The sequence below is a fragment of the Lupinus angustifolius genome, chromosome LG03 (genome assembly GCF_001865875.1).
Source record: "Lupinus angustifolius cultivar Tanjil chromosome LG03, LupAngTanjil_v1.0, whole genome shotgun sequence".
Classification (NCBI taxonomy): domain Eukaryota; kingdom Viridiplantae; phylum Streptophyta; class Magnoliopsida; order Fabales; family Fabaceae; genus Lupinus; species Lupinus angustifolius.
The window spans coordinates 2,885,759-2,898,971 of record NC_032011.1 but is presented as its reverse complement, the minus strand read 5'-3'; the positions used below and the strand labels follow the sequence as shown (position 1 = coordinate 2,898,971).

Here is a 13,213-nt window from a genome sequence, read left to right as displayed (position 1 = left end):
GCTGAAAATGATATTTTGTAGTAGCTAAACCATAATACTTAATATAAGATGAATAATCAAATCAAACAAATAATATGCATTTTCTTTTTCCTGTATTGTCAAAGTTGGACTTAATCAAAAAAAAATTGATAGTTTTTCAAACATGAATGACTAATGACATTAACGATAAAATGTTAAAATTGTATTCTCAAGTTAATCTTCTAAAAAATACTTATCTTATCAATATTAAACAAAAATTTATAAAATTCCTTAGCATCATAGGTCTTTTGCTACAAAGTTTAATAAATGGAAGATGAGGTCATCATAATCTATTTTATAAGCCTAAAATCATTACGAACTCAAATAAAGTTATAATATTATAAACAATATCAATATTTATACATGTAAGATAACTTAATCTATTATTTATAATTGTTAGAAGGATAATACAAATTGTATTATACATATTTATGAAAATATCATTTAAGTGTAAGTAAAAAGGTAAAAAATATATTTTAATAAATTAAAAAAAACCAGGGAGGCATTTGCCCCCACCTATACCCACAAAGATCTGCTCCTGATTACAACTTAGAAGACGTTATTGTTTCAATGCTTTGAGAATAATGAGGAAATTATATACTTTGAGACCAAAACTATAAATGTAAGCTTTTAAACTCAAGAATGTACTTACAATTTATCCCAAAGTAAATATTTTTATTGAGATGAGATTCAACATATATCAATTTAAAAAATTGAGAATTAACTCAAAAGTAAACTAAGTTATAATTTTCCATTTTTAAAGACCAAATTAGGTGTGCATTTATTTATTAGGAAAATTACAATTTTGAAACTTATTATTTTTGAAATAAATACAAAAAATATTATAACAACAACGTATTCATCTAATTGTGTAAGGTTTTACTAAAATTTTAAAATGACTAAAATAATATTCAATTCCCAAAAATAATACTTGTTGAAAGAATACGACCCTAAAATCTATGTTTAGAAAGAGAAGGATACCAAAAAAGAGAAGTTAAGGCAAATAGTGAATAGATATTAGATAGGGTTTTGGGTTTGGGTGAGTCAGTGTCTTTCTACTACTATTCCCTTTCATTTTCCCGCCGTTTCTCTTTCTCTCAAATTTACCTTTTTCCCGCCCCACCGATCCATCGCCGCCGCCACCACAACCGCCGTAACACACTGACACCGGGACCGAAACGCTGCGTTTGAGAGAAGAAAATGAGTGCTTCTACTAGAAAGAAGGTTCAGAGGAAGAGCAAGATCAGAGGTTACAATCTCAAAGTTGATGCTCTCGATGAGATCCTTTCCTTCGTTTCTCGTTTCCCTAATTCGGATCATGATGAAGCAATTGATCTTCTCCTCGATCAACTCGATCACGAATCTCGTAATATCTATCTCTAGAATTTTTCTTCTATTTCGTTTTCGATTTTTATCTATAATAAATGCTGAGAAAAATTGAAAAACGGGAAAATCTTTTGGCAGTGAAATCTACTATAGTGGACAAGGAGCTAGTGCAGCGTCTAGTTAGTCTGTTATGGGAAACCGATGAAGCGGTCGGCGAAACCTCCGTTTCCTTTGGTTCTAGTTCTCGTTCCTCCATTTGCGTTGTTGATGCCTTTGACATCCCAAAATTTCAATATGACCCTATCAGAAAGCAATTCTATGAGTAGGTTTTCGTTTCACTAATTTTCTATTGTTTAATTTTATTTTTGGTGAATTTGAATTATGAGGAACTTGATTTTTTACTCTATATCTGGTTGGATTATTATGTGTGGTCTTGTTAGAATTGGATTTAGATAAATAACTTAATAAGCTTTTGTGGCAGACTTATTGAAATAAGCTAAAATGGGCTCATGTAAAGGTCAGATGCTGTTTTCATAAGTTTATTTTGATAAGTTGTTCTCATAAGTCATAACCCAGATGAGCTCTTCCAAATGCCCCTTTACTCTGGGGGTTACTATAAGTCAACAAATCAAATAAAGAACAATTTTTTTTTATGGAAATTGATTTTCTTTAAATGGAAAATTACTTAAGGAACTCCTTATAAAAAAAGTCTCATGTTGGTCTTCATTATTCATATTAGTTTCTTTGAGGAATTCATTTTCAACTTTTCATAGTAATTTCCACAAAGTTTACATCTGCCTTGCCTTACAAATTATCTAAATTAGGTGGATGTAAGTTTTATTGTAATGTTGTTCAAAATGAGAGGAAGCTCAATGAACTTTGAAATTTTTTTGTGCACCCAAAAGCTGTGGAAAGCAGTGTTATCACTTATCATAATGGAGTTTTGCTACAGTCTACATCCTATAGCAGGAGAAGTTATAGTTTGATTTTCTATTTACCTCTCTCCAGTTAAGTAATTTGTGGTTAATTTTTGCACTTGTTGTTATTCTGCAACTGGACTTGTTTATTCTTTCTCTCAAGTTTAGGCCCATATTTTTATGCTAGGCACACAAGCAGCTTACCTGTTCACGGGGAAGCATCAGCAAAAGAAGCTCTGTACAGGGATAGGTTTCTCTTGTTAACGCAGAGGCTCTCTCGTGACCAGCATTTTTCGAAGCCTGCTTTTGATTCTGAATTTTCACATTTTGGGAGTTGTGAGGTAATGCCAGATGCTTCAACTGGCTATAAAATTATAATCTGCTAATATTACCAAATAATTTGAACTGTGCATATGCATTCAATACATAATTGAATTTGATGGTTTTGAGGAGGATTAATATGCAACTTTTTTATATGCTGTGTTTGTCAGATATCCCCTATTCAATCTCTGGTGGGGCAAACAGGTAGAAGATGGGTAATGGGATTAATATCCCAGCTAGAGGATGGGCATTTTTATTTGGAAGACCTTACTGCTTCAGTTGAAATCAATTTATCTAATGCTATATCCTTTTGTCTCTTGACAATAATTATTTTGTTATTTTATGTGTTGCAAGAGCTCTACAATCTTATTAAAGGTTTTAATTAGTTTTACTTGAGGATAAAACGATAGTGAAAGGAGAGCTCAAATTGGGTTTGCCTTCAGTAAATTAATTTATTTATTTTAGTGACAATTTTTTTGTCTGGACTGGACTAATTCAGTGTCCGGATGTTCGCTTGCAATTTGTTTTCCCAGTAAGCTGCCTTGCATGCCATGTTTTGGCTTCTTCCAGTGGATTAGTTTTCTGCTCTGAAATCTATCTGTAATTATTATTGAACATTTTTCAGATTTGACCACTGGGTTAGATGCTGCATAACTACATTCAAATACTTACAAAAATAAGATGAAAATAAATTACTCATTAACCACAGGATCATTTCATCCATGATGGACTTACTTGAGATTTGACCATGTGCATAACTTGTCTAAGTGGTTTTTAGATTTTATTTTTTTAATATTCCCCTCATATTATGGTGAACAATAACATCAGCCATCTTGGGTACATCCAATTAATAATAGTTTGGTTAGATTATTAGATATATCTAAGTGATTGAAGGACTTTGGTGCAAAGTGCTTGAGATGCATTTGCTCCATCTTCATACTTTTTATACTATAACTCATACATTTCAAATTTCTTATTAGCATGGATATATTTCATTGGTTTCTTTGACTAGCAATACAAGGTAACTACAGGATTCTTTTCAGAGAACACCATAGTTGTGGCCGAAGGCGAGATGCTTGTGGAGGGTATTTTTCAGGTTATTGTTAGCATGCCCTTCTCTATATATTTCTGCTTGGATTCTTTTATATGCTTTTATCGAGAAAGTCAATTTATTCCAGATGAAGATTACTAAAGATACAGTAACAGCTTTTAAGACTTCTATGTTTAGTGCTCCTGTTTTTCATTTTACCAAATGTCATGCATTCTCTTAAAAAGGAACCCAGAGCTAATATAAATTAATAGTAGTTAAAAACCAATTTTAGATACCTTTTTTCGCTGCACCTTACCTATGGTGGTGGAATAATGCTATTTCTGCAAGAACACAAGTGGTTGCATGAGTCTATTAGAAATTTTTTAAGCGGGCCTGATTGAGTTCAACTGGAATGACTTGTGGACTTGTGCTGGGTTGTGACGATGAGTTTTTTTGTAATCAGCATCACTTGTTGGCTTGTTGCTACAGTGTTGCTTGCAAGGACGGAGGTTTAGTGTATTCCTATTCTTTTAAAGGAAAAAATTGAAGTAGAGAAATATATCTGAGATAAGAATGCTACAGTTTTTAACTTAATAGTATGGAATTAAAAGTCATTATATTTAGAGACAGAATTTCACACATGAATGTTAGGAAAATATCAAACTGGATAAGTTTATAGTTCTCATACTTGAAACTGCTTCACATGTATAATAAGATTAATAGATGGGATAGCCTATAGGCTTCTTTTTGTGTCCTGTTGGCTGCTGCTAAGCTGTAAATTAAATCATGTACTATAGCTTTTTGTTTTCTTTCTTCGATGAGTAGAAAGTAGAAAGATTGATTTTACCTGAGGGCTGAGGCCTGCTTTAAGTTTTAACCTTGCTGTTTAGAAAATGTCCATTTTGCCTGCTCCATGTTATGTTTTGCCAATATTGTCTTTACCTTTGAATGATGCACATGTCTTGAGAAGAAGAATTGTTGCAACAAACCACCTTGGAGGATGCTTATTGCTATGAAGGGAGCAACTTTAACTTACATTGTCAAATGCCTTCTTTCTTAAACCCACTTAGAGGCTTAGAGAATTCATGCAAATTTGGCTTGACAATTGTTGATAAAATTTGCTTAAAATCTAGGACTTGTTGGAGTTGATTTAATCATGACAGCATACAGCCCACTTTTTTTGGCAGGTTTTAACATGTGGATTTCCCCCATTGGAGGATAGAGATAAGTCACTTAAACAACTTTCAGGGCAGGACTTTTTTGGTGGTGGTACTTTCACGAGAGAGGAAACTGTATCCTTACTATTCCCCTCCTCTTATTTAGTAGTTACATGTTTCTTATTATTACAAGACCTTAAGTCTGTCTGCTAACATATTTGTATGAAATTTATTTTTTCCTATACCTTATCAATAGATTAAATTGGAAGAGATGGAAAGAAGAGCAGTGAATGACATGTTTGTTATTCTATCTGATATTTGGGTAGACAATGAAGAAGTAATTTGAAATGTCAATTTGTTTTCTTTTGTTTTTTCTTCCCTTCCTCTAGCACCTTGTAATTAAAATGTAACTTGATATGATATTGATGCTGTTTCTTCGTAGAAAAGGTTATGGGAAAGCTAGAGACTGTTTTGGATGGTTTTGAGAGTGTGGAAGTGGTTCCTTCTTTATTTGTTTTCATGGGAAATTTCTCTTCTCGCCCATGTAACCTTTCTTTTCATACTTATTCGACCCTTAGGTGAGTTCCACCAACTATATTTTAACTTCATTCATGAACCATGATAATTGATAGCTAAAGTCTAAAATTAGGAAAGCACAGCTGAAATCAGAATTATGTTATGAGGCGTGTCGTTATAATTAAAATTAGAATAGTTAGTTAAAACAAACAATATTGTCATTATTTATTGCTTAAAAAAGGGTATTTTATGGTAAAAATGATTAGAGACCAATATATGCAGGTTGCAGTTTGGCAAGCTGGGGCAAATTATTGCTGCCCATTCACGGCTAATAGAGCACAGTCGATTTCTGTTTATTCCAGGTCCTGATGATGCAGGTATTTGGTCTCATTGATTCGTACATAGGCTTCTTAATTTCTTCCCATGTGATGTATAACTCTCAACAACTTTTTTACAGGTCCTTCAACATCTCTTCCTAGGTGTGCTCTACCAAAATATTTAACTGAGGAGCTCCAAAAGCATATTCCGAATGCCATATTTTCAAGTAATCCCTGCAGGTAAACATTGCATTTAAATAGGGTTGCATGGGGTATCTTCATCAGCTGTATATTTGTGTGCTTTCTAGTTGCTCTGGCAGCTGGTGTGTTTCTGATTGTTCTTACAACACAATACCTGCTTGGCTGCAGGGTCAAGTTTTATAGCCAAGAAATTGTATTTTTCCGAGAAGATATGCTGTATAGAATGCGCCGTTCTTGTTTAATGCCACCTTCTGAGGAAGAAACCAATGATCCCTTTCAGCATGTAATCTCTCCTTTTGGATGGTTTCTGCTGTATTAACTTATGACTTCTGGTTTTTAGAAAATCTATAAACTCGTCAAATTTGGTTTAAATTGCAGCTTGTTGCTACAATAACCCATCAGAGTCATCTCTGTCCACTACCTCTAACTGTGCAACCCATCATCTGGACTTATGATCACTGCCTCTATCTTTATCCAACTCCACACACGGTAATGATTATGTTTGAATTATAATTTTTCCGGGTAATTATACTTAAATTCTATTTACCCATATAAAATGCTGTTTTTGGAATAATGTAACTTCAATTTTGTTCTGTGAAATGAAAACTAAATTTGGGTCGAGTAGACCTTATTCAAATGATCATAATTTATATGATTTGTAGAATTTGAATCTTTGCTAATTTTCTCATGTATTTCACATGTCAACACCTCAAACATTATTAGATGATTCATTAATTATATTTGACATCCCTAATCCTGCAAGGAATGTTGTTTTGTTTATTTTGTTGTAAATTTTGAATGCAGATAGTCTTGGGAGATAGTAGTCAACAGAAGGCATTCAAGTACACAGGAATCACTTGTTTCAATACTGGTTCCTTCTCAATTGACAGCACATTTGTTGTATACCGTCCTTGCTCTCAGGAAGTTGAATTATCAGCCTTGTAAGAACCTCAGAATGAATTCACTTGGTTTGTTATCCTCTAACCATAAGCTTATCAGTATCAGACCCATTAGCTTCGGTGCTCTTTATTTGATATACATACCCATGAACATGAAATTTGGGATTCATTTCTTTTTCTCTCTTGGGAGGAGGGTCAGAATGTTGAGTATTGTTGTATTATATGCTTAATGCTTTGTAGTAAACAAGTGAATATTGTTTTATAGTAGAATCTGTAAGTCTAGTTGAGAAAGTTTATTTTTTTTAAGTTATGAGGCAGTTTATATTTTATTGGATAAAATTTGTAAGCGCGTATTACAGAAAATGTTCCTTTTCTTTGATAAGTTAGTAGGCCACAATAAGTAATAACTAGACAAGATGTACTAGCTCGTTCTGTTTTTTTTTTCTTTTTTTAATTTATATTTTGTATGGAATTAAGAAAAAATGTGAAAGTGGTTATAATTTATACCACAAGGCTATGCAGATAAATAATTAAAGTAAAAATATATGAAATACAATTGTTTTTGTTTTTCTGCGCCAAGGGATCACCAAAGTGAAGTCTTTCTCATTTAGTTATTTACCAAGTGTGTTGGGCTTTGTAGTAATAGTATTTCTTTGTTGATCAAAGATTGGTTAAAATAAGATGAAGGTCATCATGATAAACCCTTACACGACTGAGTAAAGGATTGCACTTGATATCAAGTGAAAGGCAATTGCTAGGAAAAAATCAGAACTGTTTAAGAAGATTACTGCAAGGAACATCTGAGATTACTGTCTGCAACCGGTTCTGTAACTAAGGAATTCTGTCATTTTTTGCAAAATAAAGTAAGTTAGTCTTTCTTGATTTGTAGTGTGGTTAATTCTATAATGTGATTTGTTATGCCACACAAACACTTGCCTGATGAAACTGAGTAAGGTAAAATTAGTACTGCAAATTGTACTGTCACCAAGAAAATGGTTGAGGTAGGATGCTTGCAAAACTCACCATACCATCATTTTCACTACCAACAAGCTCATCTTCCTTATTCTTTTGCAGCACCAACGAAAACAATGTGAAGCTCGTCTAGATTCTGGATTGAAACTCTGTTATGATTTTCTCTTTGCATTTCCATCCACCAAACACATCTTTTTAGATTGAGAAAATACTTTTGGTTATACTAAAAAATCTTAGATGAGTTTCTATCCATCTGATTTTAAAACTCTTCAATTTTAATCTGTATTTTTAGTTTTTTATGCATTAGACCCAATAAACCTACCAAAATAAACCCAACCAACAGTGGATTGGTTTGGTCCTAAAGATCAAAACAACATATAACCAACACAACTAACTTTGTTTAGTTGGGTTCTATTAACAATTATCATATAAACGATAAATCCATGGAAAATGAAGACTATTGTAGCTGGGGACAAAAAATAGAAAGGCTATAAAATTGACAAGATAATGCAAGTTCAGAAAGAAAGGGAAAAAATATTGCAAGATTGGTTAAAAATATGGTAGTACAAACATTCTCCCCAAAAAGTACCCTTCGTGATTTAACAATTTGCTCTCAAAGCTAGAAACCCACCCAATCCAGCTTCCCCTTATAGTACAATTTAACAGCAAAATTACTATAATATTCTACAAATTCACCTATGGAATGAAGGCAATAGCTCTGAAGGGCTTGTGAGGACAAAAAACCTACTCGCACTTGATGGATCGATATATGTGACGGACAAAGAACAATGCTGCGCGGAATCCAACAGTTCCAAGCATTAAAAAGAAACCATAGCATATACATGCCATGTATCCGAAGAAAAATGAGGTCTGCATGAATCCAGACATATCGGAGCGTGCATAGTAGTAATACAGACAATAGGCGTAAATAAATAAGCCGGTTGAACCACCACAAAGGAATGATCTGTAATGAAACAAAAACACGATGGTCAAGCCCAGTGAGCACATCATAAATTTTGGTTGAATTCAGCTTCATGGAACTTCATGTAATTCATTTTGAAAGTAGAAATATAAATACGAAGTCATAAGGCATGGACGAGGAAAGAAAGAAGACAAATATTGAATTATTACCTCCACCACCACTCATGGTCCTCGGCAGCAAGTTGGAAGTATGTCAACGCCACAGTAATGAAAGCAGTAACAATCAAGAGAATGATGAAAACAATGAACAGGATGCTATAGATGGTGTAAATCCTGTGACCCCAAACACTAGCAAAAATGTAGTAAAGTTCAATGTATATCGCACTGAAAGGCAAAAATCCGGCCATTGCCATCTGTGGAATTGTTCCGCGATACCATGGCAACGATGGTATCTCCCTTGGATATTTAGTTGTTCGGCAGGGAGCTTGAAATTCAGCCTTGCTATTCTTCCCAGCAATCCCACCCAACACAAGCAGAGGAGACGTAACAAGAGTCCATATGAGAACAATAACTACAATTGTGCCGAATGGGAGGGCAGCAGTAGCGTTGTAAGTAATTGCAACGGTGTTCAGAAAGCAAAATGTGAGAAACAGAGGACCACAGAAAATGCATCCAGTCAATAGCAGATTCCGAACCTGTCATGACGGAAAAGGACAAAAATGAACAACTAATGGCTGAAAACAATTACATACTCAATAGAGACTGGACCAAATAGCACGGAAATTTCATGTGTATACCCAGTTTGTTCCTTCCAGTTGACAATAGATTGAGGTTGCAGTATAGCCGGCAATTCCTGAAGTGAGTGCATATATGACAACAAGTGCGGTAAATAGTGCCCCCCGATTGTATGGATAAAATACACCAACAAGTGCCAAGATGAATATGAATACCGTACTGCATAGCAAGCACAAATACACTTTATTGAGATGAAACAATAAAGAATATAACAATATAACTCTCCTGAAATGAGCTTCTACAATAGAGACGTTGCGAGTGGCTAGAAGAAACTTACAGGGTAAAAAGTTGGGAACCGGATCCAAGGGCAGCTGCGAATATAGACTTATACTTGGGAAACCTAAAGACATCTCCATGGATATATTTCCAGCCAGTCTCTTCCTGATCTTCTGCAGATTCCTCGTCATGAGCATACCTATTTAGAAGTAACATCTTCAGGTAAGCAAAAATAGGACATAGACTCCGTAGCTTTGTCAAAGTCAACAGGCAAACCCAAAAAAACAGAGATAATGAATGCTACTTACTTGACAAAATCATTCTTGAGGACCCGCATCAGAATAGTTGCAAGAAAACCGGTTAGAAGGAGGACCGTCACACATGAGTTTATAATCGAGAACCAGTGGATTTCCAAATGATGGGGCAGTGAGGATGATTTAGAGTACTTGTCCATACGATTGTCAAAAGGAGTGTTAGTCTCCTTCCATTTTACGGTATACAAAAATTCGACACCAACTTCATTATCCTCTGTAAGGTCCACAAGAGCATTAGGATCTGTTCGCACATTGATTTCAATGACACGGTCCTTGTTGTAAAAGATGTCAAAGTGAATATGCTGGTAAAGGTAGTACTTATAATCACTTGGATCTTTCCTTTCCTTATCGATTTTTCCAATGAATCCCCAAATAGGCAAATCATCATAGTACATCTGAAAGTAGTAGTCCTTTCGGACAGCAGATCGAAACAGGGCAACATCTTCCTTCTTGAGTGTCTTCTTGCAAACTGCTACGGACTCTTTGTCTTGTTGAAACTCGAGTTTATAAGGAGCACTAACCAAACGATCTCCATTTAAGACTTCACCAAGAGCTTCCTTTTTCTCTTTCAAATCACCTGCAATCAAATCTCAAACATGTTAAACAAAACTACATCCACAATGGAAACTCGTAACGATCACATAAAGAACCAAAGAAAACCAACCTGGCAAACAGAATGGTAGATCAAAATAACGATATGTCTCACTGAAAAGGGACATAAAGAAAAAACACATCATTATTATTAAATACATCAAACTATGAACATAAAAATTATAAATCTCCAACAAACTCAAACGTTAATTTAAAACATACAAAGCACATTATAATTAAACGAATCAACATATGAAATACATAATTTATAAATCTCCAACAAATCCAAAGCAAATAAACACTGTTATCACTAAACATGCGAACATAAAATTTACAAATCTGCAACAAATTTAAACACTACTGTTTACAAGTTAAACCATAACGAATTGCTCAGATTCATGAACCCATCAAATTATTTATACTTTAAGCAGCAATAGATCCAGCAAATAGAACCCAATATCCAGAAACACTGAATGAATAAAACACATGATGCAAAATCGACATTGAAACTCGTTAATTAGTAAAAAACAGTTCAGATCCAAAACCCACTTGGAATCAGATAAACAAAATATAGGGTCATAAGATTCCATAATAAAAAACGGATTTTGATAATTACTAAAACATTAATTAATCAAAAGATATTAGAATAAAAAATAATAACAAGAGAAAAAGAATGTAGTGAAAGGTGACCTTGGATTATGAAAAGGACCAACTTTATTGGCATAGAGAGGAACAAGATCTCCTTGTTTGTAACGGTGATTTGATGGATCGGATCTGACGGTGGAGAGAGAAGAAGTGATGAGTGTGAATAAGAGAAAGAATGAGAGTGTTTTCATTTTGTTATGCTTTGTTCTTCTATTCTACTCTAGTGTTGGATTCACATTCGAAAAGAAGATGAAGAAGAAGAAGAAGAAAAGAGAAGGTTTGGTTTGGTATGAGGAGTGAGAAGGAAATGGAGGAAGAATGGGGAGTTAATAAATGGAAGGAAGGTGTTGAGGGAGAAGGATCCTCTTTCCTTAGAAAAATGTTGGTACCAGGTCAATCAAATATCATCAAATAATGTAAAAAATTACTTTGTATTTTTAAGATTTTTCTTTTTAAATATATGGTAATTTGCAATTGAATTTGAGACAACGACATATAAAAAAGTGGGCAAGATTCATGTTGAGACAGATGACAAAGACTCATGTGTAACTTCATGTTTTACCTTGCTCCTTCTCATTTTTTATATTTTTAACAAATATTATTATTTACTTTTCTACTTTGACCCTAATGCGTGTGATTATTTATAAAAAAAGTATTTAAATTAAAATTTTAATAGTTATGTATTTTTTGATAAATTATAAGAAATATTACATGTGATGAAAAAATTTGGGATGGAAGATGTCCACCATCTCATCTAATCATTCACTTGTTTTGTATAAAAAATAGGGGAGTTAATAATAATTAACACGTGAGAAAAGATGTATATAATGACAATGTAAAAGTTTTCTATATTAACAAGGGTATTATCATTTTTTGTTTGGAAAGAAACTAATCAATTTTAGGGTTCGTGACTGTCTCTTTCAACAAGTATTGCTCTATGAGAAATTGAACTCTTACAACTTTAGGGATCTAGTGGAACCTTACACCACTAGACCAACTTTGATAAAATAATAACAATAATAATAATATGAATGTACATTATACACACCGTAAAAAAACTCAAATATTTGATCATAAATATTAAACTCTTTTTTTTTTACTATATATGCACTATTTATATATAGTTTTTATATTGTGATTAATCATATTATTCATATATTACTTTGTGATAAATGATTGTTAATATTTTTTTTGGTATATCCAAGTGTATTTCCTCACCTTATTTTTTTTTCGTTAAGCAAATTGTATTAAAAGCAGCACAAGGGGTGCTAACCCAATACAAGACAAAGATCAAATATTGATCTTTTTAGAAGTTAATATAATACAAGTTTTTGGATCGTTATACCAATTAGCAAACACAAGAGAAGTTGGAGCAACTTTAGAGAGAAACCACGAGCAAGATCTAGCTTGGATTAAATCCAAAATATGCACATAACTCATAGCCTTGTTGGAAAAGATCAATTCATTCCTCATAATCCAAATGGACCAAACGACAGTGAACCATACCATCCTCCACAAACTTGCCCCTTTTACATTCGGTCTAAGAGCATCATGCATTACTAAGAATTCCCCAATCGAATTTGGAAGTTGAATGGAGACTTGTAACCAAGAGTAAACTCCTCTCCACACAGCAGAAGCAAAATCACAAGAAATAAACAAATGATCCACAGATTCCGCATGGTTCAAACACATAGCACAATTAATGTCCTCAATCCTCTGAATAATCTTCCTTTTAAATAATTCTACCTTTGCAGGAATTCTCTGTCTAATGAGCTTCCAAACAAAACAACATATTTTTGAGGGAACACAATTAATCCAACAATTTTTTAACAAGTTACCTAAAGGAGAAGTACTTTGGTCCACTTGACTGAGATAAGCGGATTTGATAGTATATCTCCCAGATGCATCCAAACTCCAGCTCCAACTATCTGCAATAGCCCTCTTGCAAGAGTGATTTTGAATCAAGGCATACAAGTTCTCAATGATATCCTTTTCTCTCTCAAGCAAATCCCTACGCCAAGTCACCTCCCACTTCCATACATCATCACACCAATCAC

The 13,213-nt window shown here is 33.7% G+C and overlaps 2 protein-coding genes and 1 long non-coding RNA gene across 4 annotated transcripts in view; 1 reads left to right on the top strand and 2 right to left on the bottom strand.

Annotated features, from left to right (window-relative positions):
- On the top strand, positions 1,031-7,113 carry LOC109343084 (DNA polymerase epsilon subunit B). The gene is made up of 13 exons (XM_019581221.1): positions 1,031-1,384; positions 1,483-1,666; positions 2,449-2,602; positions 2,753-2,884; positions 3,601-3,678; positions 4,800-4,904; positions 5,026-5,106; positions 5,217-5,347; positions 5,568-5,662; positions 5,743-5,842; positions 5,972-6,086; positions 6,182-6,292; positions 6,608-7,113. The coding sequence occupies exons 1-13, from the start codon at positions 1,219-1,221 to the stop codon at positions 6,746-6,748; spliced, it is 1,593 nt and encodes a 530-aa protein (XP_019436766.1). The 5' UTR covers positions 1,031-1,218; the 3' UTR covers positions 6,749-7,113.
- The window catches only part of LOC109343086, a 17,902-nt gene continuing 8,373 nt past the window's right edge, over positions 3,685-13,213 (bottom strand). Inside the window, exon 3 of the long non-coding RNA XR_002107161.1 lies at positions 3,685-3,815. This is a non-coding gene — a long non-coding RNA (uncharacterized LOC109343086). The remainder of the gene's footprint in view (positions 3,816-13,213) is intronic.
- On the bottom strand, positions 8,189-11,509 carry LOC109343083 (transmembrane 9 superfamily member 2-like). Of its 2 annotated transcripts, XM_019581220.1 has the most exons (8): positions 11,453-11,509; positions 11,202-11,351; positions 10,585-10,625; positions 9,915-10,497; positions 9,668-9,805; positions 9,393-9,549; positions 8,806-9,290; positions 8,189-8,638 (listed from the first exon to the last, which is right to left on the bottom strand). In XM_019581220.1, the coding sequence occupies exons 2-8, from the start codon at positions 11,345-11,347 to the stop codon at positions 8,419-8,421; spliced, it is 1,770 nt and encodes a 589-aa protein (XP_019436765.1). In that variant the 5' UTR covers positions 11,348-11,351; positions 11,453-11,509; the 3' UTR covers positions 8,189-8,418. The 2 variants fall into 2 exon arrangements, with proteins under 2 accessions (XP_019436765.1, XP_019436764.1); XM_019581219.1 differs by lacking the exon at positions 11,453-11,509 and having other exon boundaries at positions 8,203-8,638; positions 11,202-11,375.

Excerpts from the sequence above, each read along its gene's own strand:
- LOC109343084 (XM_019581221.1), top strand. The coding sequence starts at position 1,219 with ATGAGTGCTTCTACTAGAAAGAAGGTTCAGAGGAAGAGCAAGATCAGA. Across the intron at positions 2,603-2,752 it reads CACATTTTGGGAGTTGTGAG|ATATCCCCTATTCAATCTCT; the intron begins GTAATGCCAGAT and ends TGTGTTTGTCAG. Across the intron at positions 5,843-5,971 it reads TTTTCAAGTAATCCCTGCAG|GGTCAAGTTTTATAGCCAAG; the intron begins GTAAACATTGCA and ends GCTTGGCTGCAG.
- LOC109343083 (XM_019581220.1), bottom strand. The coding sequence starts at position 11,347 with ATGAAAACACTCTCATTCTTTCTCTTATTCACACTCATCACTTCTTCT. Across the intron at positions 10,626-11,201 it reads GGTCCTTTTCATAATCCAAG|TGAGACATATCGTTATTTTG; the intron begins GTCACCTTTCAC and ends GTCCCTTTTCAG. Across the intron at positions 9,291-9,392 it reads AACTGGAAGGAACAAACTGG|GTTCGGAATCTGCTATTGAC; the intron begins GTATACACATGA and ends CCGTCATGACAG.